At 36.2% G+C, this 25,943-nt stretch overlaps 3 protein-coding genes across 3 annotated transcripts; 2 read left to right on the top strand and 1 right to left on the bottom strand.

Moving 5' to 3' along the window:
* The first annotated feature begins 1,401 nt into the window (after nucleotides 1-1,401).
* Nucleotides 1,402-3,648, top strand: LOC118053204 (remorin 4.1). Its single transcript, XM_035064382.2, has 2 exons — nucleotides 1,402-2,284; nucleotides 3,031-3,648. The coding sequence occupies exons 1-2, from the start codon at nucleotides 1,634-1,636 to the stop codon at nucleotides 3,220-3,222; spliced, it is 843 nt and encodes a 280-aa protein (XP_034920273.1). The 5' UTR covers nucleotides 1,402-1,633; the 3' UTR covers nucleotides 3,223-3,648.
* Nucleotides 3,649-14,580: 10,932 nt separating this feature from the next.
* LOC118053203 (pentatricopeptide repeat-containing protein At5g27110) lies at nucleotides 14,581-17,127 on the bottom strand. Its single transcript, XM_035064380.2, has one exon. The coding sequence runs from the start codon at nucleotides 16,963-16,965 to the stop codon at nucleotides 14,674-14,676; it is 2,292 nt and encodes a 763-aa protein (XP_034920271.1). The 5' UTR covers nucleotides 16,966-17,127; the 3' UTR covers nucleotides 14,581-14,673.
* A 667-nt stretch (nucleotides 17,128-17,794) lies between these two features.
* On the top strand, nucleotides 17,795-25,656 carry LOC118053202 (putative elongation factor TypA-like SVR3, chloroplastic). The gene is made up of 14 exons (XM_035064379.2): nucleotides 17,795-18,122; nucleotides 18,200-18,309; nucleotides 18,410-18,613; nucleotides 18,718-18,894; nucleotides 19,184-19,336; nucleotides 20,260-20,349; nucleotides 21,017-21,151; nucleotides 21,536-21,652; nucleotides 22,071-22,222; nucleotides 22,304-22,388; nucleotides 23,268-23,362; nucleotides 23,984-24,149; nucleotides 24,345-24,540; nucleotides 25,129-25,656. Exons 1-14 carry the CDS (start codon nucleotides 17,897-17,899, stop codon nucleotides 25,260-25,262), a joined length of 2,040 nt encoding a protein of 679 aa, XP_034920270.1. The 5' UTR covers nucleotides 17,795-17,896; the 3' UTR covers nucleotides 25,263-25,656.
* Nucleotides 25,657-25,943: the final 287 nt, after the last annotated feature.

The raw sequence follows: 25,943 nt of genomic DNA, 5'->3' as shown, positions 1-25,943 counted from the left end.
GAGGAGCACTTGATGGATCAACATTTATTTCTTGAATAAAAGGTTTTACATACTCCATCTAAAACAACAAAAGTTAATCAATTTTAGTTTAATACCTATACAAAAAGATGCAAGAATTACCATTCTACAATCAAGTGTAAGCTTCTAAAATTTATAGTAAACAAAAAAAAAAAAAGCAGTAAAAAATATAAAGAGAATTAAAAACAAAGATTACTTCGCATAATATGCACAACCTAAAAGACTTGCCAACATTATTTTTGAACTTTGACTTGACACTAGGCTTTCCATGAAGAGAAAAGAGGTTAGGATCTAATTCACATACTTTATTTTTATATGCAACTTTAACCTAACACAAAATAATAATAATAATAATAATAATAATAATAATAATAATAATAATAATAATTTGATAATAAGAAGCGATGAATGAAGAAAATGAAACAAACCCAAAAAAACATAACTTAAAAATCAATAATGGAACATCAAAGAAAGTTAAAAAAATAAATAAAAATATAGTAGCATATAAATTACAAAGAGAACAATGAAGGATTTAGATGTTGTGTTAAAATAAAAAAAAAATTAAAAGGGAGAGAAAGAGATTTGACATGAGAGAGAGTTTATAGTTAGGATTTTAATTTTGTTAGAATGCTCGATTGTTAGGGGTATGGTGAAGGTTTGTCAAAATCAAGTTGGAGGTTATGATTATATGAATAAAAGGAAGGGATTTGTGATTTTATTTTGTTAAAACAATAGTTGGAAGAGGTTACTGCTTCGGTTTAGGGTACATGAGTTAAGAGTGAAATGAGAGAATGAGTGGTCGAGCAGTGAGAGATAAAAAAAATTAAAAAGAGAGAGAGAAAAAAAAAGTGTTAATACCAACTTGGTTATATATGTGATATACAGGTTGAGTCAGGTTAATTGAATTTTTAAAAATCTTGATCAACTACTTAATTTATAATATTTAATTTTTAAGTTTTTGATCCTTTTTCATACGTATTATTCATTTTATTTGACTTTGAGAAGATAAGTTAAGTCAAATATTATAAATAAATTTGCTTTTTAAAACAAGAGCTACCACGTACCTACAATCTTAAATTCTACCACATTTTGATAAATGACCTAATAATTCATCCTCCGGTAAATATTATAAATGAATTAGTTTTTTAAAACAAAAGTTACCATTTGCCTACAATCTTAAATTCTACCACATTTTGATAAATGACCTAATAATTCATCCTCTGGTATACAGATGCAATGTATGGTGTTGCTGGTCGCTCTTATCATATAGTTAGGCCCTTAATAATACAATGTAAACATAAACTATGGGGGAAAAGCTAATTAAGAAAACTAGAAGGGTAAAAAAGTATTTGCACTTTGAAAAGTCATTAAAAAAATAAAAAAGAAGCACCACCTCCTCTCTCCCTTCACTCCCTCACGTACTTTTATGCTAAGAAGGGGATCACACCTCACCTTTCAAACACTATTGAGAATTTTCTTTCAATTTGTGTTTGGTTTATGTTGTTTAACACCTTTGAAAACAACACCAATCGTAATACTTCCATGTTCCGATCCTTAAGCACGCTTTGTTTCACCTAATCCACTTCTACACAAACAAACTTAAAAAAACCCTTCAATGTTGAGTGCCCAAAGACCCTCCTCCTCCAGCACCACAACCAGTGGAGATCAAACCAGTCAAGACCATGGCCCTGATAATGAAAATGAACAAATCCGTGACATCCATGCTCTAACCCCACCTGATCCACCGCCTCGAAACCGTTGGGAAACAGGCAGCAGTACTCATCATGGATCATACTCTATGTCCATGAGTGGTGAAGGTGCTTCCAGTGAAAACTTCACTACCATGAGTAGAGAGTTTAATGCTCTTGTGGTTGCAGGGTCTGCTATAGGAACAAGTAACACCACCAACAATAGCATCTTTGATCACAGTGATATTGTAAGCAGCGCCTTGTTGTCTAGAATTGGAGAGGATGATCATGGCGTGCCTGAAGAAATTAACGCTTTGGCTATTGTGCCCGATAACAACCCTTCAGACCCCGAACCAAGCTCGAGAAGGCTCGGGTCCGGTCGTGTGGTTAGTGGTAGCCATGGCGGTGAAGTGTCGGTGATGAGAGTGAAAAAAGAGGAGGTTGAGACTAAGATAACTGCATGGCAAAATGCAAAGATTGCAAAGATCAATAATAGGCTCAAGAGAGAAGATGCTATAATTAATGGGTGGGAGAGTGAGCAGGTGCAAAAGTCTACTTCTTGGATGAAGAAGGTTGAGGTACGTATAGGAGAAATTAATATTGATTAATTTGTGATTATTTGCATGGTGGTTTGTTAGTTAATTTGCTTCTTGTAAACATTTTACATTTTCATGCAGAAAGGCAGTCAATTAGTCTTGTTGTGATGCTTATGATTATGATGATACTTAAGACTAATTGATCATTAATTTAAGAGATCAAAGACGTAATTCAGACATAATTGGCTATGCAAAGGCTTGATGATGTGGTCAAAGTGCATCGTATAGTCTTTTACTTCACTAATGCCTGTATTTACCAAGTTACAATGTATGAACCACTGGTTGATGGTCAAATGAGCGAGTGGATTTCTTGATTTATATATATATATTTCAGCAACTATTGTGGTCTAAATAATTGCTGACACTATCTAGTTTGTGGTCTAAAGGGTTTTTGTTTTTCTGGATTAATAAGACTTTCTATATTCTGCAATTATTGCCCCCAGAAAAGCACAATAACTAACCTTTTTCCAAAGAAAAGTGTTTTTGAAGCTTCAAGCGCCAAGTTAAGGAGATAAGCATGCGTGACTTTTACATGTGTTCTCGTGTGCTGAGGAATTCTATAATAGCTCATAAATCACCATGTTCATCCATTCATTATTTTGGTGGATTTTCAGTCAACTCTCAGTTGATTTGATTACGGGGATGATCTTTTTTTTTGCTTAAAGTAGCTGATGTAAAACAATTAACACGCCATTCATTATTTAACAACAAATCTTCAATCTGTGTAGAGGAAGTTAGAGGAGAAAAGAGCAAGAGCCTTGGAGAAGATGCAAAATGAGGTAGCAAAGGCACACAGAAAGGCAGAGGAGAGAAGGGCATCAGCTGAAGCTAAGAGAGGAACCAAGGTTGCTAGAGTTCTTGAAGTAGTCAATTTGATGAGAGCTGTTGGCAGAGCTCCTGCCAAACGATCCTTCTTTTGAGCCATAATTAATAGAACCACATAATAGTACTCCTTGAAACATTTTCAAACCAAAAACAGTGTCCACAATAATTGCTCCAAACTGCTAGGGGCCTGCATCTTTTGAGCAGCAGGGCACCCATCCAAAATGGGGCAGTGGAGAGTAGCACTCGAAGCTGCAAAAGTATTGATTTGGGTGGTTATTATGTGTCTTTTTTGAGTGCTTGAACTTTGTAAGTGTGCTCAGAATTTTGAGGGGCCTGTTTGTAATAGTGGTGGAACAACCTTTTTATCTTGTGCAGTTTGTATTGCTTCATATTATTGACAGAAAATGGTGCTTAGGTAATAGATATACTTGTTCAAAGATGATTGTAAAGTTTTGGTTAGTGCATGTACTCTAGAGTGTGTGATTGGATATTATACAGAAGAACCAATATCTTTGTGTGAATGTGTCTTTTCAACGTGGAGATATTGTCTCTAATGTTTCATACACAACAGGTTCAACAATCTTGCTCAGCAATTCAGATTTGATTCTTGAAATCTTCAAGGAACATTTTCTGCAAAATCAAGTATCAGCAAGCTCAAAACAACTCTTTGAGAAAAAGATAACAATGCCTAGAAGAAACCACACTTGAAGTTTTGAAAACAATCGGTGTTTTCTCAATCTTTATTCCGTTGTCTTTACTTCTGGCGATCGAGCCTCCCCTAATTGCTTAAGTTAGGAATATAACACTATACATGGAAGCCTTTAACCTGATATCTCAGGGGAAAAACAGAGGCATGTGCCGAAAAATATCCAAAGTGAAGCTTCAGTGTTTCATGGAAATTAGAGTAGTTATAAACCAGTAACACTATGAAATCTGATGCACCAGAAACCATAAAAATGGAAATTTTATGCTGCTATACTAAGGCCAAAAGGCTTGGAATTTGTTAGAAGCATAGTTAGACATCCATACATATCCAGTGGAAATAAAAGAAATTCCAGAGAGCACGATCTTGATTTATTTAGCATAACTGATATCTTTACAAGCATGAAAAGCACTTTCTTTCTCTAATGTCATCTTCTTGAATAAAATACAAACATGAAAACGACTCAAAATAATTTTATTGGTGCTTACGAACCGTGATTTGCGTTAACTGTGTCTCGATTTGCAAGAAAAGGACGGGTCAAGATACTGAAAGTCTTGCCACTCAAATGAATGCTACAGGGAAGGAAGCATTAGCCTTTTTGGAAGAGCATGAAGCATTATTCTCCAGTAAGAAAGGGCCTAAATTTCAAAAAGCAAATAGAACCATAATAAACTAGTACATTCCCTGTCTGTGGGTGCAACGTCAAAAACACGGTATGCTTGTTTTGCCCCGAAAAGAACGGTTAGAAGTCAAAACTGTATCAGCAAGAAACTAAGCGCTCTCCCTTTTCACATTTCTTGATAAGGAGGAAGAATTTAAACTTCATGTTCAAGAAATAAAAAGAAGTTGCTCAAAATCTAAATTTCAGAGGAGATTGCTTAGAAAACATGCCATTCTGGCCATGAAATCCTACACAACAATGCAAAATGACAAACACTTTGATCCATGATAGTATGCGATTTGCCAATGACAGGGTTTGGTCAGGTGTCGAGAGTCTATGTCTGGCCACTGCTGAGGAGAATTCTCTTATGAGTTTAGTTGTGAAGCCATTTTATTTAAGGCCTTGATTGAAGCATAGCAGATAACAGAGGATATGATTGACAAAAGAGTCTCTACTGCATTTATGCATATATATATATATATATATATATATCACAAGTTTCTTTTGGCCAACTACCTAACTAGACGTACAAAAGAAAAAAGTTCCTGCTTTTTCTGGATCATCTATCAGACAAGTATCAATTCAAATCTCAGCAACTGCTCTCCAAGACCATTAATAACGCACATGAGGAAGATGGTATTGGGCTAGGAAGCTGTGTTATGGGATCTTGAATAGGAAACCTAAAGCTATAGATAATATAATAATCCAATCATATCACCTTGAAAATCCAACCATATCAATCCTTGTAGAGGTAGGTATCAAAAGCATTTAAAAGCTAGTCAACAGATTGTTCTATAGTTTTTGAATCCAACGATCATGGAACAGAGAACAATGGTCTAACATGCTGGCATTTGTCCAAACCAAATCACCAAGACTAAACTGTTGTGTTTCCCATGGAAACCAAAATTTTTACCAAAACCCTGTTTGACATGGAATTATTTCCTCTTGACTTGGCTGGATTTTTTGGTTTCTTGTTTTTTGTGATACTTTTCTGTGAGTAGCAGTAAAAAGTGGTTTTCTAGCTTGGAGGTTCAGTTTCCAGTTGTGGAGTTCTCAATTATTTTTTGGCTTCTTGATTGTGTGGTGATTTTGTGTGTGGTTATTATATCTGAAGAAAATTGTATAGTACACCTTGCTGGAAATAATTATGGTAGCTACGAATCCCAGGAAGGAGTTATGAAGTCATTTGAAGGGGTCTTATGGCTCCTAATGATCCAACCAAACTTAGTTCATGGGAATTGGGAAGGAAGGGATGCCAAAATTGCTTCTTGGCTTCTCAACTCTGTTGAACCTTGTATGAACAACAATCTTCGTGGGTTCACTACTGCTAAGATGATGTGAGATTATTTTCGATGAGTTTATTATCATGATAATTTTATCTGAAAGTTTTAATTGGAATTAGACATTGAAAACTATCACCACAAAAATCTCTCTATTAGAAATTTTATTCTGGATTTTTTAAATTATGGGATGATTATTCTAGGTTGTTGCATTCTTAGATCCTAAATAAGCTATAGCAACACTACAAGCGGTTCACTCTGAGAGCCAGCACGATCAATTCTTGATGAAGCTCCGATTTAAGTTTGAAAGTGCACGAGCTGTGTTAATCAATCTCCAATATGTCCTATCTTTTAAGGATTGCTTGGTTGAACTCTTGTGTGAAGAAAAATATATTACCTCTCATCTTGGTCTTACTCAAGGTGCTGATGGTTCTGAGATGATTAATATTGCCTATGTTTTTTTTTTTTTTATTCGAGAAAATCTTACCTTTTTGGAAAGCGTATTTTATAGGTTTAGATAAGCGAGTAAAACTCCAGCTGTTTCAAACTCTTATAAAAAATATACGCCTTGACTCGAACTCGAGACTTGTTTTGTAAATTTTAATTTCCTTATCATCACACTACACCACTTAAGAATAATATGTCCTACGCTACTCTAGAGAAGACAATCCAGATCTCTGCCACAATGTTATAGTTGCAAGAAAAGTGAGCAGATTGCAAAATATTTCAGCAAGAAATCTTGCAATTATTGCAAGAAGAAAAATCATATTATTAAAGATTGTCATGTATGCCCTTGAAATCAATCCGTTTCTGCTCTACTTACTATTGTCCAGTTCATTTTAATGCCTACACTTTCCACATAACTTGCTATTCCGGGTTCTTCTTCCAATATTACTCCCAATAAAGTAGGTTCAATAAATGATTATTTTTGCCTTTCTGCTCGTGATTTCTAAGGTAACAAACATCTTCTTCCTTCTCCTCGGTTAATTGACTCTACGGTTTCCAATCATATGAATGGTAGTTCGATTGCTTTATATGATATCCGTAAGTATAATGGTAAATAACATATTCAAATCGTCGATGGCAATACTTTTTCTATTACAGTGATTGGTAATCTGGGTTCTTCCTTTACTAATGTATTTGTCTCTCCTAGTTTATCTATCAATCTCTTTTCAGTTGGACAATTAGTGAAAAAAAATTATTCTTTTGATTTTTATCATTCTAGTTGTTGTGTACAAGCAATAGATAGCGAGGGGACCTCAAGTGGGACATCTTTTTTCTCATCAATCATTTTCTTTTCCTTATTCAAGTTCTATTGGTTATTTTGCTATTGCTAATAATAATAGCCAATCTTGGCATAAAATAGTAGGTCATACTAACACTATAATTCTAACACATCTTTTGAAATATGGCTATTTGAATAATTTAAATGAGTTTTTTTTCATTGTCATTTAATTGTGTTTGTAAACAGAAAAAGCAAATCATTATTTCTTTTTTTGCAAATTAGTCGTGCTTTTACATGTTTTGAAATTATTTATTTTTATATTTGGGATACGGGTCATATTTTTTCTCGTGCTTAATATATATTTTATAATATTTATTGATAATTACAATCATTTCACTTTTATCTATTTCATTTGCTCTAAAGCTTATGTGTTATCAACCTGAACTTTTATTGTCTATGTAGAATTCAAATTTCAATGTGTATTAAGGTCTTACACTATGATTGTGGGGAGAATACATGCCTTATGCTTTTCAATCTTTTTTCCAATAAAAAATTATGCTTTCTTAGAGTTTATATCCCTGCACCCCTTAATAGAATGGTGTCATTGAGCGTGAAAATCATCATATTTTAGATGTTGTTCATACATTAAATATTGATGCTTGAATCTTTTATTCCTTCTATATTTTTGGTAGAAGCCTAATCTATTGTTGTAGAGCTTCTTTAAAGTTGCATAAGAAGGATGATGATCTTTTCTCTTACCCTTTGATGTTATAGGTTAACATGTGTTTCTTAGTAATGCCGTAATTTATTAGAAGAGTAAAAGACAAGCTCATTTCTCAAAATTATCCACCAAGTTTGAATATTTGGATATGATATTTGCTTGTTCTGAAGTTGTATGGCTTTGCAGGCTGTTAGGTGAACTTCATGTTTCATAGCTTATTCATACTCTTTTTACATGAATAATACTAGTGCTATTCAAGATTCATGTTTTTCATGAGCACACCAAGTATATTGAAATGAATTCTCCTTCTATTCGTGAAGCCTTAGGTTCCACATATTTCAATTGAATGTCAAACCACTAATGTTTTCACCAAGCTCTCTCTGATTAATAATCGTATGATTTACGAGTTCGGTGCCACAATTATTGTAATGAAGGGGACCCTGCTCATTAACATACGAGCTCCCGTGAGGAAGACATTCTATCTTGGTCCAGTCTGAAAGGACAGGGACTTGTACTTCCTGTTGTAACCCATTTTTGGGTCCCCATAAAAAAATAATAAATACAAAAAAAAAAAAAAAATCAAAGAAAGCTCAAAACAGTGCCGTTTTGAACGGCACTGTTCCCCTTTCTTCCCCGCCGAACACACAGCAGCAAAGAAGGAAAAAGAATGCATATTTAATGATGCCGGTCCCTCAAGCCCACCGACCGCCGGTCCCTCTAGCCCACCGACCGAAGACATTGGCCGACCACCTACCGCACCGCCGAAACTGAGGTAGGCACGCCTGGACAGCCGCGCCCGACCAGCCGCCGCATGACCCGTTCCTTGGCTCCACAATGAAAAAAACATGCTCACGGGCTCTATAAATAGAGGAGAGGAGACCCGAGAGAGGAAAAAGGAGGAGAAGACGGAGAGAGAGGGAACAGAAGAGGGAACAGAAGAGGGAACAGAGGGGAAGACCGAGAGAAGAGAGGAGAGAAGGCAGAGAAGAGAAAGGAAGAAGCAGAGAAGAAAACAGAAAAAACAGAGGAGAGAGAGAGAAGGAAAACCGCCGGCCACCGCGAACCGCCAGCACTGCCACCACCACCCCTGCCGCATCAGCTGCTGCCAGCATCAACACCGTTCCAGGTAACTTTCTCCACTGTCATTTTTTTTGCTTCGGCTTCGGCTTCATCTGCATGCAGAACGTTTACGTTCTGCAGCAGATGAAGATTAATTAGCTAGTTACTGTGCTGTGCACAGTAACTGGCTAATTAATTCACGGGTTACTGTGTGCACAGTAACCCGGTTACTATACATGCTAACTAATTCTCTGGTTACTGTGCACACAGTAACCCGGTTACTATGTACACAGTAACCAGCCCATGCATTTGGGCCAGGTTCGGCCCAACCCATGTATTTGGGCCTGACCCGGCCCATTTCAAAAAAAAAAAAAAACATTTTTTTTCAGCATTTTATAATTTTTCCGTGTAATTTTTATGTCATTTTGATTAATATTGGATGGTATTTTATGTTATTAAAAATACAAAAATCTGATATTAAAATACCCGGTTTTCGTCAAAAAAAAAAAAAAACTTCCAAAAATACAAAAAAAATTGGAAAAAAAAAATGTTTTTGTGCATACGGCCAAGTGTCTCAAAGCTAAAAATTCATATTGTATTTTTCATACACCAAAAAAAATGTTTTAGCATGCATTTTGGCTTTAATAACCAGTTTATTAAAGTCAAGAGAATATTGGCCAATATTTCAAAAACAACAAAAATTTTATTTTGTTTGTCTCTTAGTATCCGGGGTATGACTTTACACGTAATGCATATTCCGGATATTTAATTCTTTTTTTTTGACAATAAAACCTGGGGTATGACATTACACGTAATGCGTATTCCAGATATTTAATTCTTTTTTTTGTTTGGACAATAGAACCCGGGGTATGACATTACATGTAATGCATATTTTGGACAATAGGAAACCACAACATGACTTAGATTTTATTAGACAAAACAATGCAGCCTACCTTAGGTAGGGCGTAGTTGGGGTGCTAATACCTTCCCTTTACGCAACCAGTCTCCGTACCCGATCTCTAAAGACCAGTTAAGGTTCCTAGTAACCAGAATACTAGGTGGCGACTCCCAGTCCATTTTTTACCTTAGAGACAAGAATTCCTTGTCTCTCCCTTTTTGCCAGGAATAAATATTCCGATGATTTTTCCTTGAGGGTGGACGATCGCCGCGCCGCCGCACACATGCGACAGAATGGCGACTCCACTGGGGACTTTGTGGACTAAGCATTGTTTTGTCTAGTTTTTTTCTTTGGATTTATTGTGTTTTATTTTGAAGATGAATTTCCCTTAGTTATTTGCTCATGTGCTTTAAATTTGTACATATTTGTTCATGTATTATAGATTGTGTCATGCATCATTCATATGAGAGTTTGTACTGAAACACTTTAAGTTAAGTGGGGGACTAGCAGCTTACCTTACGACTTTTAGTCAAGGTTTAAGTTTGTGTAAACCCCAACTCTTCGCTGAGTGCTTAGACTGGTAATAGTTGGTACACATGCCATCTCATTACCTACAAGCCCCCATATTGCCTCCACGAGGGTGATCACTGGGACAGCAAGAGACCCTTTTTTAGAGACTGAATAGCCAACCTCCTTTTGAGTGCGCCTTTGAAGTCACTTCATAGTGTTGTTTGTCTTTATTGTCTTTTTTTCTTTCAAGTTTTCTAGGTATATGTGTACCTATTTAAGGAATCACTTGAATTTTCAAAATGCATTTGTTTTGGACAAATATCAACACGATTTTTGTTTTTGTACTCACTTTGGAGGTCCCAAAAAAAAATATCCTTGAAAACATATGAGATTAATGTATGGGTTTGGAAGAAAGGAACACCAAAGGATTCTTCATGTTGTAGTGTTGTGAGCAAAGTTGCGCTCAAAATGTTATTTACATGTAATAACAACAAAGAAGAGTGTGATGTGAACACAAGAAAACACATGATCTTATTTCATAAGAGAAGCACATTAACAGAGAAAGTCTTATTCAAAAGCATTAAAAAAAAGCAATAACAAGGCAGGCTTCCTTCCTCTATTTTGGCGAATCTGTCCATAGGCAAACTCCTCTCAAAAGCTCTGCGTAGAGGACTCAAAGACAATGCGGAACAACACCATGGTCAAAAGTTGAGTTCTACAAAATTCAAGCTATCATGCTGGACCATTGATGCTTTCCAATTCCCCAAACATTCCATCTTAATCTGCTTCAAGCATGATTAGGCAACGGGTTCGTATTCACATTGGGGGCATCTTCCAATTCTATCCACCCAGCCTTGATTAATTGCAGAAGCTTTCTCTTAAAGGCGTTGCAGGTATAGATGCTATGCCCAGTAATACCGGCATGGTATTCACAATTGAGTTCTGGCTTGTACCAATTAGGATAAGGTGGCTGCAAAGGTGTTAGAGGTTCTGGTGCTATTTGACCAATGCTCAATAGCTTTTGATACATCTCATTCAGGGGTAACGGTAGTGGAGGTAATTGTTCTTGAACCCTTTGGAAATTTCCAATTTGGCTTTTGGCTTGAAAGTTTTGGGGTTCAAGTTTTTTGATGTTGGCAATTTGGGATGGAGTACGGTAATTTTGGGATTTATGTTTTCTACTCATGTAGCCATCTTCAACATGGTGAATCTCTTTTCTTTCGAAGCCTCTTTTCTCGGTTGGTGCAGCAATTCTACCACTCTTGACACCTTGCTCTATACGTTCACACACTATCACAGCATCAGTGAATTGTTGGGCTGAACTACCCATCATATGTTCGTAATATGGTGCTTTAAGTGTGTTGGCAAATAAAGAGACCATCTCTTTGTCCAGAAGTGGGGGATGTACTTGAGCAGCTAATTCTCGCCATCTTTGAGCATACTCCCTTATGCTTTCTTTATCCTTTTTCTCTATATTGGACAAACTGGTTCTGTCGGGCGCAATGTCCATGTTGTACTTGTATTGCTTGATGAAAGCATCCACAAGATCTTTCCAGTTGTGAATTTTTGTGTTATCCAATCTCATGTACCAACTCAAAGTTGCCCCACTTAAACTGTCTTGGAAAAAGTGCATTAGTAGTTTTTCATCATGTACTACCTCAGCCATTTTATTGCAGTAGGACCTGAGATGGGTCATGGGGCATTGTGTTCCACTGTATTTGATGAATTCAGGAACACGAAATTTCTTTGGGATAACCACATTTGGGACCAAACACATCTCTGCTGCCCGTACCGGGTCATATAAGTCTGATCCTTCAATGGCTTTGAGTCTGGCTTCCAACGCCTCTATCTTAGCTTGATCAATGCTATCAGATGACTTAGCCTTGTGGGACTCATTAGCAGATGCCTTCACGACTGTTGGGGATGGTGTCGGTGTTGTTGACTGCACAAATGTTGGATTTTGCTGAGGTTCTTGACCATGTTCGCTCATTCTTTCCTCAGGCTGAACTGTAGTAGGAGCCGGATTAAAGGTGATCGGTCGATTAGAAGGACCTTCATCAGAGGTATTTCTTAATGTTTGCTTGAGTAAGCTAGTGAGGTGAGCCACACTTATTTTCAGAGACTCCAACTCTTCGTGCAAATAGGCCTCACGTTGAGCACGCTCTTCATTTTCCATGTTTCTCGCTCGAAGTCGGGTGTTGTAGACTTTTTGGGGACCTGGAACGGTGTTGATGCTGGCAGCAGCTGATGCGGCATCAACACCGTTCCAGGTAACTTTCTCCACTGTCATTTTTTTTGCTTCGGCTTCGGCTTCATCTGCATGCAGAACGTTTACGTTCTGCAGCAGATGAAGATTAATTAGCTAGTTACTGTGCTGTGCACAGTAACTGGCTAATTAATTCACGGGTTACTGTGTGCACAGTAACCCGGTTACTATACATGCTAACTAATTCTCTGGTTACTGTGCACACAGTAACCCCGGTTACTATGTACACAGTAACCAGCCCATGCATTTGGGCCAGGTTCGGCCCAACCCATGTATTTGGGCCTGACCCGGCCCATTTCAAAAAAAAAAAAAACATTTTTTTTCAGCATTTTATAATTTTTCCGTGTAATTTTTATGTCATTTTGATTAATATTGGGTGGTATTTTATGTTATTAAAAATACAAAAATCTGATATTAAAAATACCCGGTTTTCGTCAAAAAAAAAAAAAAACTTCCAAAAATACAAAAAAAATTGGAAAAAAAAAATGTTTTTGTGCATACGGCCAAGTGTCTCAAAGCTAAAAATTCATATTGTATTTTTCATACACCAAAAAAAATGTTTTAGCATGCATTTTGGCTTTAATAACCAGTTTATTAAAGTCAAGAGAATATTGGCCAATATTTCAAAAACAACAAAAATTTTATTTTGTTTGTCTCTTAGTATCCGGGGTATGACTTTACACGTAATGCATATTCCGGATATTTAATTCTTTTTTTTGGACAATAAAACCTGGGGTATGACATTACACGTAATGCGTATTTCAGATATTTAATTCTTTTTTTTGTTTGGACAATAGAACCCGGGGTATGACATTACATGTAATGCATATTTTGGACAATAGGAAACCACAACATGACTTAGATTTTATTAGACAAAACAATGCAGCCTACCTTAGGTAGGGCGTAGTTGGGGTGCTAATACCTTCCCTTTACGCAACCAGTCTCCGTACCCGATCTCTAAAGACCAGTTAAGGTTCCTAGTAACCAGAATACTAGGTGGCGACTCCCAGTCCATTTTTTACCTTAGAGACAAGAATTCCTTGTCTTTCCCTTTTTGCCAGGAATAAATATTCCGATGATTTTTTCTTGAGGGTGGACGATCGCCGCGCCGCCGCACACATGCGACACTTCCATTACAAGAAAGCAAGGGAAAATAATGAATCTTTGCAGAGCGGGACCGCTAAACCAGATAAGCTGGACGGAATGACTCACAAACAGGAGTTCGAGACTTGGTGCCTTGACGATGATACAAATTGAAAGCTGCGAACTAGTTACTATAGTTACTTAAGTTGATCTCTTCTTTTCCCCCTGATAGGGAAATGAATGGGTGGAGGCGCTAAGGAGTCGCGCTTACCATAGCGAAAAAAGAACTATTCCCACACCTTCCAATTAAGTACTCCAACTTGCAGGCCAAGAAGCAACTGACAAACCAAAGATGGACGACCATGATCCCGACCTTACTAGCACCAAAGGTGTACTAATCAATGAACCCCTGCAACTGACTTTTCTGACAAAACCAACCAAGCGTCACGACATGTTGTTGATATTGATTGATTATCAGACATCGATGTTAGCTACAGGTTCAGATCACTGAATTTTCCAGGACCAAATACCTGATTAGTTGAACACAAAGTTCAAAACAATTTTTAAACCTTCTGCATCTGATTATTGGTCTTGGGAGCAATTGTGTGATCTAAGAGCATGGGGTAGCATATTTTTGCCATTAGTTTATGATTGATGAAATTGATAGTTCTAAACCGCACACCATCAATTTGAGAGGGATGTTAGGAGAATCGACGGCTTAATATGTGTTTTCTTATTTAGTCTAGCTATGTTAGGAGAATCCTGCAAATCCTGTTTTGATAGAATATGCATGGAGACCTCTGTAATTTCAGTAAAAAAAAACTGGAACCGCTGGATTTAGTTTTTTTCTACCAATAAAATTGCAGCAAAATGCGAGTCAGAATAAATCCAGCATCTCTTAATCCAGTTGAGGCAAGAATGACAACGGATATAGCCGGGAGGTCCATCGGTGATAACATCTAGCATGTTCTTGTCTTTCTACACAATTTGAACTGTTGATTTATAGGTGCAGCATTCTGTAACTGCTTCATGTATGCAATGTAGTGATTGTAGGGCAGATGCCAAACTGATACTGACCCCAATGAATAAAGAGAACTCTGCAAGAGAGATGATTCTGTTTTTTTGTAGTCACACGAATTCTTAAATTAGATTGAGATCAGCTTTGCTAACATATGTCCCTCTCATTTCATTCCTTAATAGATCCAATCTTGCATAAATTTCTATACTTGCTGGATGGTCAGTGCCACTTGCCACGAAATAATGGACCATGTTATCAATCTCAACCCAGCTACTGCCTGCTTCTTTACTCAACTTCAAGTCTTTCATAGTTGTTCTAACCTTCGATGCCTCATCTATCATTCCTTCACCAGCATACATATTTGAAACAAGTACATAAGAACCTGCCTCATCAGGTGACAAATCAAGTAAATGTTTTGAAGCTAACTTGCCAAGATTCAGATCCCCGCACAACATACACACATTGACCAAAGTTCTCCAAAGCAAAGTTGACTCTGAAAAGGGACTTCTGTTAATAATATCCATGGCTTGTGATAAATAGCCAGCCCGGCCCAAAAGATCAACCATACAAGCATAGTGCTCAAGCAATGGCTGAATCCCATATTTTGATTCCATTGTGTTGAATAGGTGTAATCCATCTTCCGACAAACCTGAATAAGTGCAAGCTTGAAGGATGACCAATATCGTGATCTCATCAGGAGTAAACCCTTTCTCCTCCATCTCTTGATATAGCAATAAGGCCTTTTCACCGTGACCATGAAGAGAGTAAGCCGAGATTATGGCATTCCAAGAAATGCAATCATTAGCGCTCATTGAATTAAATGCTTGATAAGCATCCTCAACAATTCCACATTTGGCATACATGGTAATTAAAGCATTGGATACTGAAATATCGCCTGCAAATCCTGTTTTGATAGAATATGCATGGAGACCTCTCCCTTTTACTAAAGAAGCTTGATTGGCAGATAAACATAGAAGCCGTGAAAAACTCACTGAATCTGGTTTAATACCAGCCAGTCTCAGCTGACTAAGAAAAACCATGGGATCTTCTTCGTTGCTATCATTCTCAATAAATCCCACTAGAATGGCATTGAAAGAAGCAGTGCTCCTTGGGGAAAGACCATTAAAAACTGTTCTTGCAGACTGCAAGTTCTTGCATTTGGCATATAAATCTATTAAAGCAGTCCCAATATAAAGATCACAGGGAAAACCAAGCTTGATCACTAATCCATGAATTTGAGTTCCCAATACCAAGTTTTTGCATTCTGAGCAGCCATCAAGAATTGTAGCTAACAAACCAGAATCACATTCAACACCACAACCACGCAATTCCAGAAAACCATCAACAGCCTTTTCACCATATCCATTCCTTGTGTAGCCTGATATTAAGGCAGTCCAAGAAATCAAATTCTTCTTATTCATCACAGAAAACATTCTCGCTGCCTCCTCAACCATTCCATTTTCCCCATACATAGTAATAACTGCATTTCCCACCGAAGTTTGAAGCAAAACACCATACTTTACAGCAAGCCCATGTAGTTGCTTACCCTCCTCTACATTGCAAGTACTAATTATGTTAGTGAAAGTATAATCATTAGGATCCAAACCAACACTTATCAGATATATAAAAACCCCAATAGCCCTCTTCTCATATCCAGCCTTCCCATATTCCAAAATCATACAATTTAAACACCGAAGATCTTTACAACCGACACCAGTAAACACTTTCTCTGCCTCATCAAAATTCCCGCTTCTTGAGTACATAGAAATCAATGAAGTGCCAACAAAAACATTCTCTTCAAACCCACTTTTTATTACAAAACCATGAATTTGTTCCCCTAATACCACATCCCCTGTCTCGCTACAAGCCTGTAAAATCACCACGCAAGTATGCTCATTAAACTTCTCTCCAAATTCACACATATCACAAACAACACTAAAGCCAGAAACAAAATCTCCATTCTCTAGACACCCTTTTATTAGTGAAGTCCAAGTAATAGTGTTTCTAACAAGCATTTCATCAAACACCTTCCATGCCAGATCCAATCTGTTAAATTTCGCATACAGATTAATAAGATTATTGCCTTCAAATGGGTCATTTTGGGAGGCTAGTTTTACTAAGCAGGCATGGATTGCCTTGCCTAACAAGAAATCTTTAGACCCAATTGAGATTTTTAGGAGCTGAGGCCAGTCACTAGATAGAAGGGTCTCTTCAGAAGGAGATGCCAAAGAGATATTAGTGCAGTTCTGAGTTGTTTTTAGTTTTGGGGTTTGTGTTTTGTTGCTGTTGCTGTGTTTTAGGGGTTTAAAGGAGGAGGGGAAGGTGGTGCTGGGTGGTTTTGGTTTCAATGGCGGGAAAGGTTGTTGGGGTTTTGAGAAACAGGGAAGGGAAATGGCGGGGAGAAGGGCATTCATGGGATTAATTGATGTTTGAAATGTTGGGCATGGAGGTTCTAGTTTCTCTGTACAGCCTTTATCTTCCCCTTTCAGTCCTATGCAACTCGAGGCCCATTTGAAATTAAATTTTTCTTTCTCGAAAAGCAGAAATAAAATAAAACAAAATGAAAAATTAAAAGTATCTTTGCATGGAGAATTATTCGATACATTGAATATTCTCTTATTTTTTAATATTATTGACGTTCTCATATCTCACTTTTGCCATTCTTTAAATTAGGCAAACCATATTTTTTTTTAATATAAAAACTCTTCCAAATCAATTATTATTATTATTATTATTATTTGAAATGAAAACAAATTATTTTAGATTTATAATAAAACTAAATTATTTTTAATGAGGTCTTAGACAAATTATCTATGTTGATATTCGTATATTTATGATAAGTTTTCAAATCTAATTTAATAATAAAGATGTGGATCGCTTATTATTCAAATAAATAATAAAAAGCCAGTTGCATAAAAAATAAATTAAATAATTATATCCATGAATAATCACAAATTTGATTTTCTAAGCTAAATTATAAATAAATTATAATTAACTTGGTTAGCACAAAGTTCACACTCCTCTTCCTGGCCCTAAACCCCCCTCTTCACTTTACTAAAAAAAGAAAAATCCAGCCCTAAGGCTCAAATTAAGCATCTTAATTTTCCGAGTTGGGCTTCTCTCATGGTCCCAAACTACTTTACCTTACGGAACCATCGTCGACGTGGCCAAAAGGGGGCCGAAGGAAGGCACCCTTTCTTTCTTCTTAGCTCCATGCTATCCCGACCTCTCAAATTTATCGTTAGTTTGTTTCAAAACTAACAGTAGCCTTATAAGTTATAACCTCTCTCTCCCTCCCTCACTTAGCCAAATACATTTCTCTTCCTCACTCACTGCGAGAGAGAAATGGAAATGGCAATTAACATCCGCAGCAGCAGCAGCTCCTCCTTCTCTCTTATAAACCCTAAAACACCTCTGCTTACCAAACAACTCTTCGGTAGCTCCTTCACCTTATCTTCCTTCCCAAACACCTCCAAAACGACACCAACCTCATCACTCCGCTGCCGCCGTTCTCGTTTTTCATTTCACTCTCCGATAAAATACTCCGTTTCCACCGAAACCTCCACCACCGGTAAGTTTAAATGAATTTCATTTTTATTTTATTTTCCTCTATTTATTTATTTTTATTTGATATATTCAAATTTGTAGAGAAAAAGAGCCAGTTGATGAGAAGAGGAGACATACGGAATATAGCAATAGTAGCTCATGTTGATCATGGTAAAACTACCTTAGTTGATGCCATGTTAAAGCAATCTAAGGTAATTTGTTTATTTTAATTAATTTATTATTATTGCTTAACTTACCGTTGTCTTAATCGATAAAATTTGTTTTTAATAATTGTTTTTTTTTTCTGCGTAGGTGTTTCGCGATAATCAATTTGTACAGGAGAGAATTATGGACTCCAATGATATAGAACGCGAAAGAGGAATTACAATTTTGAGCAAAAATACTTCAATTACTTATAAGGATACAAAAATCAATATAATTGATACTCCAGGTCACTCTGATTTTGGCGGTGAAGTTGAAAGGATTCTTAATATGGTCGAAGGAGTTCTACTCGTGGTACATTTTCTCAATCTTTGATTTTGTTGATATTGTTATTTTTATGCTAATGTGTAATGTTAGTGCATTTATGTAATGACTAATGGAGGTCTTGATTTTTGTAGGTGGATTCTGTTGAGGGGCCGATGCCGCAGACGAGGTTTGTTTTGAAGAAGGCTTTGGAGTTTGGTCATGCTGTTGTTGTTGTTGTTAATAAGATTGATAGACCATCTGCACGTCCGGATTTTGTTATCAATTCGACTTTTGAATTGTTTATTGAACTCAATGCGACGGATGAACAGGTATTTTGACGATTGTTATATCGTAAGGATTTGCAAGTGTAAGGTTCACATTGAGATGTTCTGCAGTGATTTTATGTAGTCATTGTGGAGAATGACAGTAATAGAAAACTTACTGAGCCTCAACGAGAATTTGGTGAATGATAATTAGTAGAAGTACTTCAGGACATAATCTGTTTGAAACTTTTACCATGTTGTTTCAAGGTTTTCTTTAGCTTAGTGGATGCTTTAATATCATCAAAAGATAGCAGTTTAAGGCATGGTCTGATAGCATCTTTAATTTATGTTGCAGTGTGATTTCCAATCAATATATGCGAGTGGTATAAAAGGGAAGGCAGGATTGTCTCCTGATGATTTGGCTGAAGATCTTGGCCCACTTTTTGAGGCTATAATGAGATGCATACCTGGACCATGTATTGACAAAGACGGTGCACTGCAAATGCTTGTTAGTGGCCATTCCTTGTATTGCTTTTTTCAAATTTGTTCTTATGCTTTGCTTTTATATTGTTTGGCTTTTGATTTTGAATCTCTCAGAACTGGATGGGACATTATGGCATAAACCATTAGAAATTTAGAAGAACTACATGCCAGCAATATGGGTCGATCATTTACCACTAACCAATAAGATTTTACATGCAAATACCATCACTAGAATAGGCTTTTTTGTGCTGTGACCTATGATGAGAAGGCTCGATATGCGGTGCAATATTTTAACCAGGGTCAAAAGGATAACTGATTGATGGGGAGTGGCTTTAGCATTAGCTATCACTTGCTCTCTGCTGTTTCATTTGAGTGAATTTCATCGAGTTTCTGTACCTAAAATTGCAGGGTGGCAGGGCATAAAAAAATATTATGGCAGATATACTAGCTAAGAATTTCTTATAAACAAGTATCTTTGGGTAATGCTTAGGATCCTTCGATAATTCTGCAGTAAAGTTTCCAATGCTTTCTAGACCAAAGTTTCCATTCATCATATCTTCATATCTTCAGTCTTGGCCTTTTCTTAGCTAAATATGATGTTGCAGGTTGAATGCAAGGATTATTTGTCAAGTTATCATCGTATGCATTGCTAATACAAGTCTTTAACTAATGACAATAAAATTTGAGAAGAAATTTGTCTCTTTGCTTGAATTAAATTGAAAGCTGAAAATCCTTGTCAAGAAGATGAAGCAGATCCCATGAGTGGCAATTTTAAAGATGAGCTTAGTTAATTCATATATATTATCATCATCTAGGTAGTTGATTCTGTAAATTAATTGATACATAGCTCATCCTTTTGTTTTAACTTTGATTAGATTTGTTTGCATTTCCTGTATGAACTTATTATAACTTGGATGTGTGTTTATAGTTGAAATTGACATATTTTAGGCCACAAATATCGAGTATGATGAACATAAAGGACGAATAGCTATTGGACGGTTGCATGCTGGGGTTCTGCAGAAAGGAATGGATGTGAGGGTGAGTGTCCTTTCTTTTCTTGTGGCTTCAACATTCTATTTTCCATTAGCATACATGTTGGATAGTCCTGTCTTGATATTGGCAGTTTTGAACTGTAATTGGTGATGCTTGCATACTTTCTCAATCAATTTCTGTTGCATGATGTGGTTTGCTGATGTAAAGATTTTGTTCCGATGATTAATGATCAATCTAAGTTGCATTTGAATAGATAAAGGCTAAAAGAATCTGGAAAAAAAAAAAAATCTATAGTGCTGCATACAGATAACTGTGGTATGATCTCCATATGCCATTTGTTTCTGAACTTTAGTTTTTAGACATTGTAGTTGCTGTAGTGTTGTGCTGCAAAGTGGTGCCCAGATAATTACTTGAAGAAGTTATTTCAAAGATAATCGATTCAAGAGTTATACAAAAATACAGGAAAATTGATTCATTTATAAGATATCCTTATGCTGTAGATGGTTGAGAGATCAATCATAATCATTTATTTGATGAAAGCCTGCAACACTTAGTAGTAGTTTTCACACATCAAGTATAATTATAGATTTGTTTCTTCTTTTAACTATGGTGATTTCAAGTTAGAGACATCAGTTTCACAGCAATTGTTGAAGTTGAACAGAGAAAGAAGCAAGCAAACCTTTTTCTTAATTTTGTGTTGAGTTTTTTGTAGGTTTGCACATCAGAAGATTCGTGTAGATTTGGAAAAGTTAGTGAGCTTTTTGTTTATGAGAAGTTCATTAGGGTTCCAGCCACAAAAGTGGAAGCTGGTGACATTTGTGCTGTCTGTGGAATTGAGGACATTCAAGTATGCCTTTACTCTCTTCATTCCTTCATTTTGCTCCATCTTTGTAAATTAAATTTCAGAAGGGTGACATTCTTAACTATTTTGTCTGAAGCATATGTTTTAAGAACTGCTTATACCATGATTAATGAATTTTAGTCTCTTAAAACAAGTGTAATGCTGGAAGTGCATGATTTTGAATGTTACTTTTAGAAACTGTACAAATAAACTGGAAAATATTTATATGGAATATTGTGCCAACAAAATAGGACAGAGGGACTATCAGTGTTCCATGAATCAACTGTTATTCTTATTTTGAGGTCACCTTATTTATCATATGATCTAAATTTGATTCATGCAATAGAATTGTCTTATATTTATCACGACTGATTTAATTTCATTGATCAGATTGGGGAGACAATCGCTGATAAAGCATTCGGGAAGCCATTACCATCTATCAGAGTGGAAGAACCAACTGTGAAAATGGCCTTTTCCATAAATACATCACCTTTTGTTGGCCGAGAGGTATGTCTATTAAACAATGACCCAGAACTGTCAGAATCTCATTCTTTCAATAAGTATTTCTTAGTCTTTTTTCTTTTTCTTTCTTTGTGAACCTTCACCCAACTTCATTGGTCAGGCAAGTGGCAACAGTATGCATCCCCCCAACAACCCTAGCTTTCACCTTTGCTTATGAGTATTTGAATCTATCCTTGCAAAGTAGCTCAAGTATTATTTTGACTGAGTGGTTGACTCATTAATTGACTGGCACTGAGATCTCCTTGCAAAGATTTTGCTTACCATGTGTTTTGCAATTTCTTCTTTATGTAAGCCATCAATAAAGAGGCTTTAGCTGATATTAGCATATGTATAACTGTGTTAATGTGAACTTCCTAGTATTTTGGTGGCATTGAAGCCTTTGGGTTTTTTTATTTCATTTCAGGGAAAATATGTTACCAGCAGGAATTTACGAGATCGACTCTACCGTGAGCTTGAACGAAATTTAGCTATGAAAGTTGAAGATGGTGAAACTGCTGATACATTTGTTGTCAGTGGGCGTGGTACTTTACATATCACCATATTAATAGAGAACATGTAAGTATAACCTATTTTTTCCTTTCTTCCATGTCTTCAATGTGGCATGTCTGCGTGGGTTGTGACATTCATTCATTTCAGGCGACGAGAAGGATACGAATTCATGGTGGGACCTCCAAAGGTCATCAACAAAAAGGTCGATGACAAAGTGCTAGAACCATATGAGGTGATTTACGGAATGCGATTTTCCTTTCTTTTTGTTTAGGGTTTTATAAAGAACATGAGATATACATGTAAATGCTTCTTGATTGAAAAAGGTGTGGGATGCTTCGATGTTCTTTTTATGAGCATACTACTTGTGCTTCTTTTTGTTTATTCTCATGGTTTATTTTATTATACTATGTTATGTACATATATATATATATATATATATATATATATAATATATATATTTTTTTTTTTTTTTTTTTTTGTGTGTGTGTGTGTGTGTGTGCGCATGTGGATTATTTTAGGAAATAGATAAACTGATAGAGCTCAACCTGTCAAAAGAAGTTTAAATTACTCAAAGTATTGATAGAATGCCCCTGGTCTAGCTACCTTGGTTGGTAAACTCGGCAGTTGTCATTCTAAGAAACCTACAATTGAATTCCGCTCACACCTTGTATGGGAGAGATGAAAGTAGAGGGTAGGTAGTTACCCATTGGCTCCTATTGTGTATCCCAATCATTGGATTGAAAAAAAAATGTCCCAGGAGTCTTACAGCTTCATAAGAAAGCATGCCCTATAGCTGAATTTCACGAGCTTCCATATCATTTCATTCAAAAGCAGTTTGCACTGCTTGGGTTTTGTATTGACAGACAGAAAACATAAAGCCGAACATGATTGTAAACTGTAACTGAATGATAAAACAATCATATGATGCAGTGTATTTTGCTTTAGCGTTATGCTATTTTAATTGGTATGAATTTTGAGTGCATGTTTTGCTATTAACTGATGATGACGTCCTTGATTTCTTAACTGATGCCAGTGCCCATCTATTATGCATAAAAGGTCATCCTTTCCATTTTGTTACATCAGTTATTTCTAACAATTGTTATGCTTGCAGATTGCCACTGTGGAGGTTCCAGAAGAGCACATGGGGGCTGTGGTTGAACTTCTTGGTAGAAGGCGTGGACAGATGTTTGATATGCAAGGGGTTGGGTGAGTAAAATGTTCTCTTTGCTTTAATTTTATTTTTAATGTTCTAGTTGAAGTATTTCAAAATCTTAAGGTGTTGTTATGTAAGACTTACTATATATCTATCTTTATACAACACAAATACTGGATAGTTTGAGGTGCAAGAGGAATGGAACTTGTGAAGAAATATGTTTGCATGTGTTCAATCATCCTGTTAACCATATATAGAAACGATGAAACTGCTCATATAATAAAATATTAAGCTGAGATGCCTTGACCAGCAATATCTTTATGATATTGGTGTTTCTGTATTTCTACTAACCAACCCTGCCGGTCCTAAGGATCTACTAACACACAACAACTATTTTATGCACTATCACTTATCAAGACAAGCGCAAGCATGGAAATCTCTCTCTTAAGTTGTCAGCATGATTATTGAATTCATGTATCTTGAATAATGAAATTCTGCAGTGTTGGTTTTTTTTTTCCCTCGCTTTCCTAGGAAGTATTCTACATTTAATTAGCATGATGCAATTTTTCTCACATTACCAGTGTGTGAATAAGCTATAAAGTCAGTTTTTGTGTTTCACTAATATGCACTTTGGTTATCTGACATTGATGTTATGGACCTTCTTTTGTGCTTAGGTCGGAGGGAACAACCCTGCTTAAATATAAGATTCCCACCCGTGGCCTTCTTGGATTGCGTAATGCAATTTTGACAGCTTCTCGTGGCACTGCCATTCTCAACACTATATTTGATAGCTATGGACCTTGGGCTGGTGATATAATTACACGAGATCAGGGTTCATTGGTAATTACCAACTTTCAGGATTGTTTGGAGATCAGACTTTTGAATATAAACTATTCATTATATTTTAGATAAACAATTGGCATATCTAAAATATCTCAAGAAAGTAATGTCCAGCGACTCAACCAAAAATGCCTGCATGTTTACACATTTGTATATCTATTTTCATTTTATACAAGGCAAGAAATTGATTTTCAGGTTGCCTTTGAGGATGGAACATCTACTTCTTATGCCCTTGCCAGTTCACAAGATAGAGGGCAAATGTTCATTGGACCTGGAGCAGGGGTTTATAAAGGTCAAATAGTTGGCATCCATCAACGAACAGGGGACCTGTCGCTTAATGTGTGCAAGAAAAAGGCTGCTACTAACGTACGTTCAAATAAAGAACAAACAGGTAACAGACAGCTCCACTATATTTTGCTTTAATAACCACTTTTAGGTATTACTAAATGAATGCACATTACAAATTGCTGTGGGGTTTAGATCATAGCAATTTTAACTGCCTTAAGAATCCCCCATTTCCCATTTAAACAGTATATAGAGAGTTGCGATATTATCATATATTCTCCAGAAAATGGATCTTTTATTGAGCTGATCACTAGGAGGGACACCAGGGAAAGGGATAAATTAAAAGAAATATTTTTTAGTCAAAATAAAAAAGGAAGGAAACTACTCTAGAGGATCCCATGCATTCCCTTGCATATAGCCTAAGCTAAAGTTGTAAACTTGAATACCACAGGAAGTGATTAAGGTGTCAAGAATTAATATATTTGTCTCGTTACCTTCGTGCAATCTGCCTGCCCCATGTTTACATAGCGACAGAATCATGCTGGAAGTCATTCTGCAGTCATGTCCACCCAACCGGCCCTCCTCTCTCTCTCCCTCTCTCTACACACACGCACGCACAAACACACACACATATATGCAGACATCTACCGCAGTGCTTTGTAGTAAACGATATGTGTTCATCTTTTTAATGCAGTGGTTCTTGATACCCCGTTGGATTATAGTCTGGATGACTGTATTGAGTATATCCAAGAAGATGAACTAGTGGAGGTTACTCCCTCAAGCATTCGAATGTGCAAAAATCCAAAGCTTGCAAAAAAGACAAGGTGAGCAGTGTAGACCTACACATAAAGTGGATCCGCCAGCAGAGCATCCTTGTGAACTAATGCGAATACAATAGAAGCCGCACAATTCCATAGTTGAGTTCAGCCTTTGATGCCATTTTTTTTTCTGCTCTCTCGTAAAAGTATTTAAAGCTCCCTTCGCATGGCAATTTTATAGAGATTTTGTTTCCTGATACATGGTTGTATATAACTACATGGGACATCCCATTATTCTAGTCTAGAAGATTTCTAGATGTAAGTTATACTGCTAGGAAATGAGCACGTGAAGGTTATCATTGACATTGTAATTTGGATCATGTCTCTCCCTCTCTTGAAGGGGTCGAAGATGGTACATGTTTTAGCATAATGCTAGTCATTTGATCCAAACTCCATTCGCGGCTGGATATTTTTTTTACTAATAAAAAAAATATTAGTAAAAAAATTGAGCATGTCTTTTCAAGAAACATGTTTTTTTTTTTCAAATGAAAAGATTTTTAAAAAATATTAAAATTTAAAACTTTATGCATGTATTTAATTAAATAAATCAAGAATTACTTATATAAATAAAGTTATTAATGATAAATAAAATTAAAATTAAAAAAATTTGAGAGACAAATGCAAATTAAAAATATCTTTTTTAATCATTTATCCAGTTAAATAAATTTTTTTATTAAAATTATCTTTTATT

This window comes from Populus alba, chromosome 6 (assembly GCF_005239225.2).
Source record: "Populus alba chromosome 6, ASM523922v2, whole genome shotgun sequence".
NCBI lineage: Eukaryota > Viridiplantae > Streptophyta > Magnoliopsida > Malpighiales > Salicaceae > Populus > Populus alba.
The sequence above is the reverse complement of the archived record's forward strand: the minus strand, read 5'-3'. Positions and strand labels throughout refer to the sequence as shown.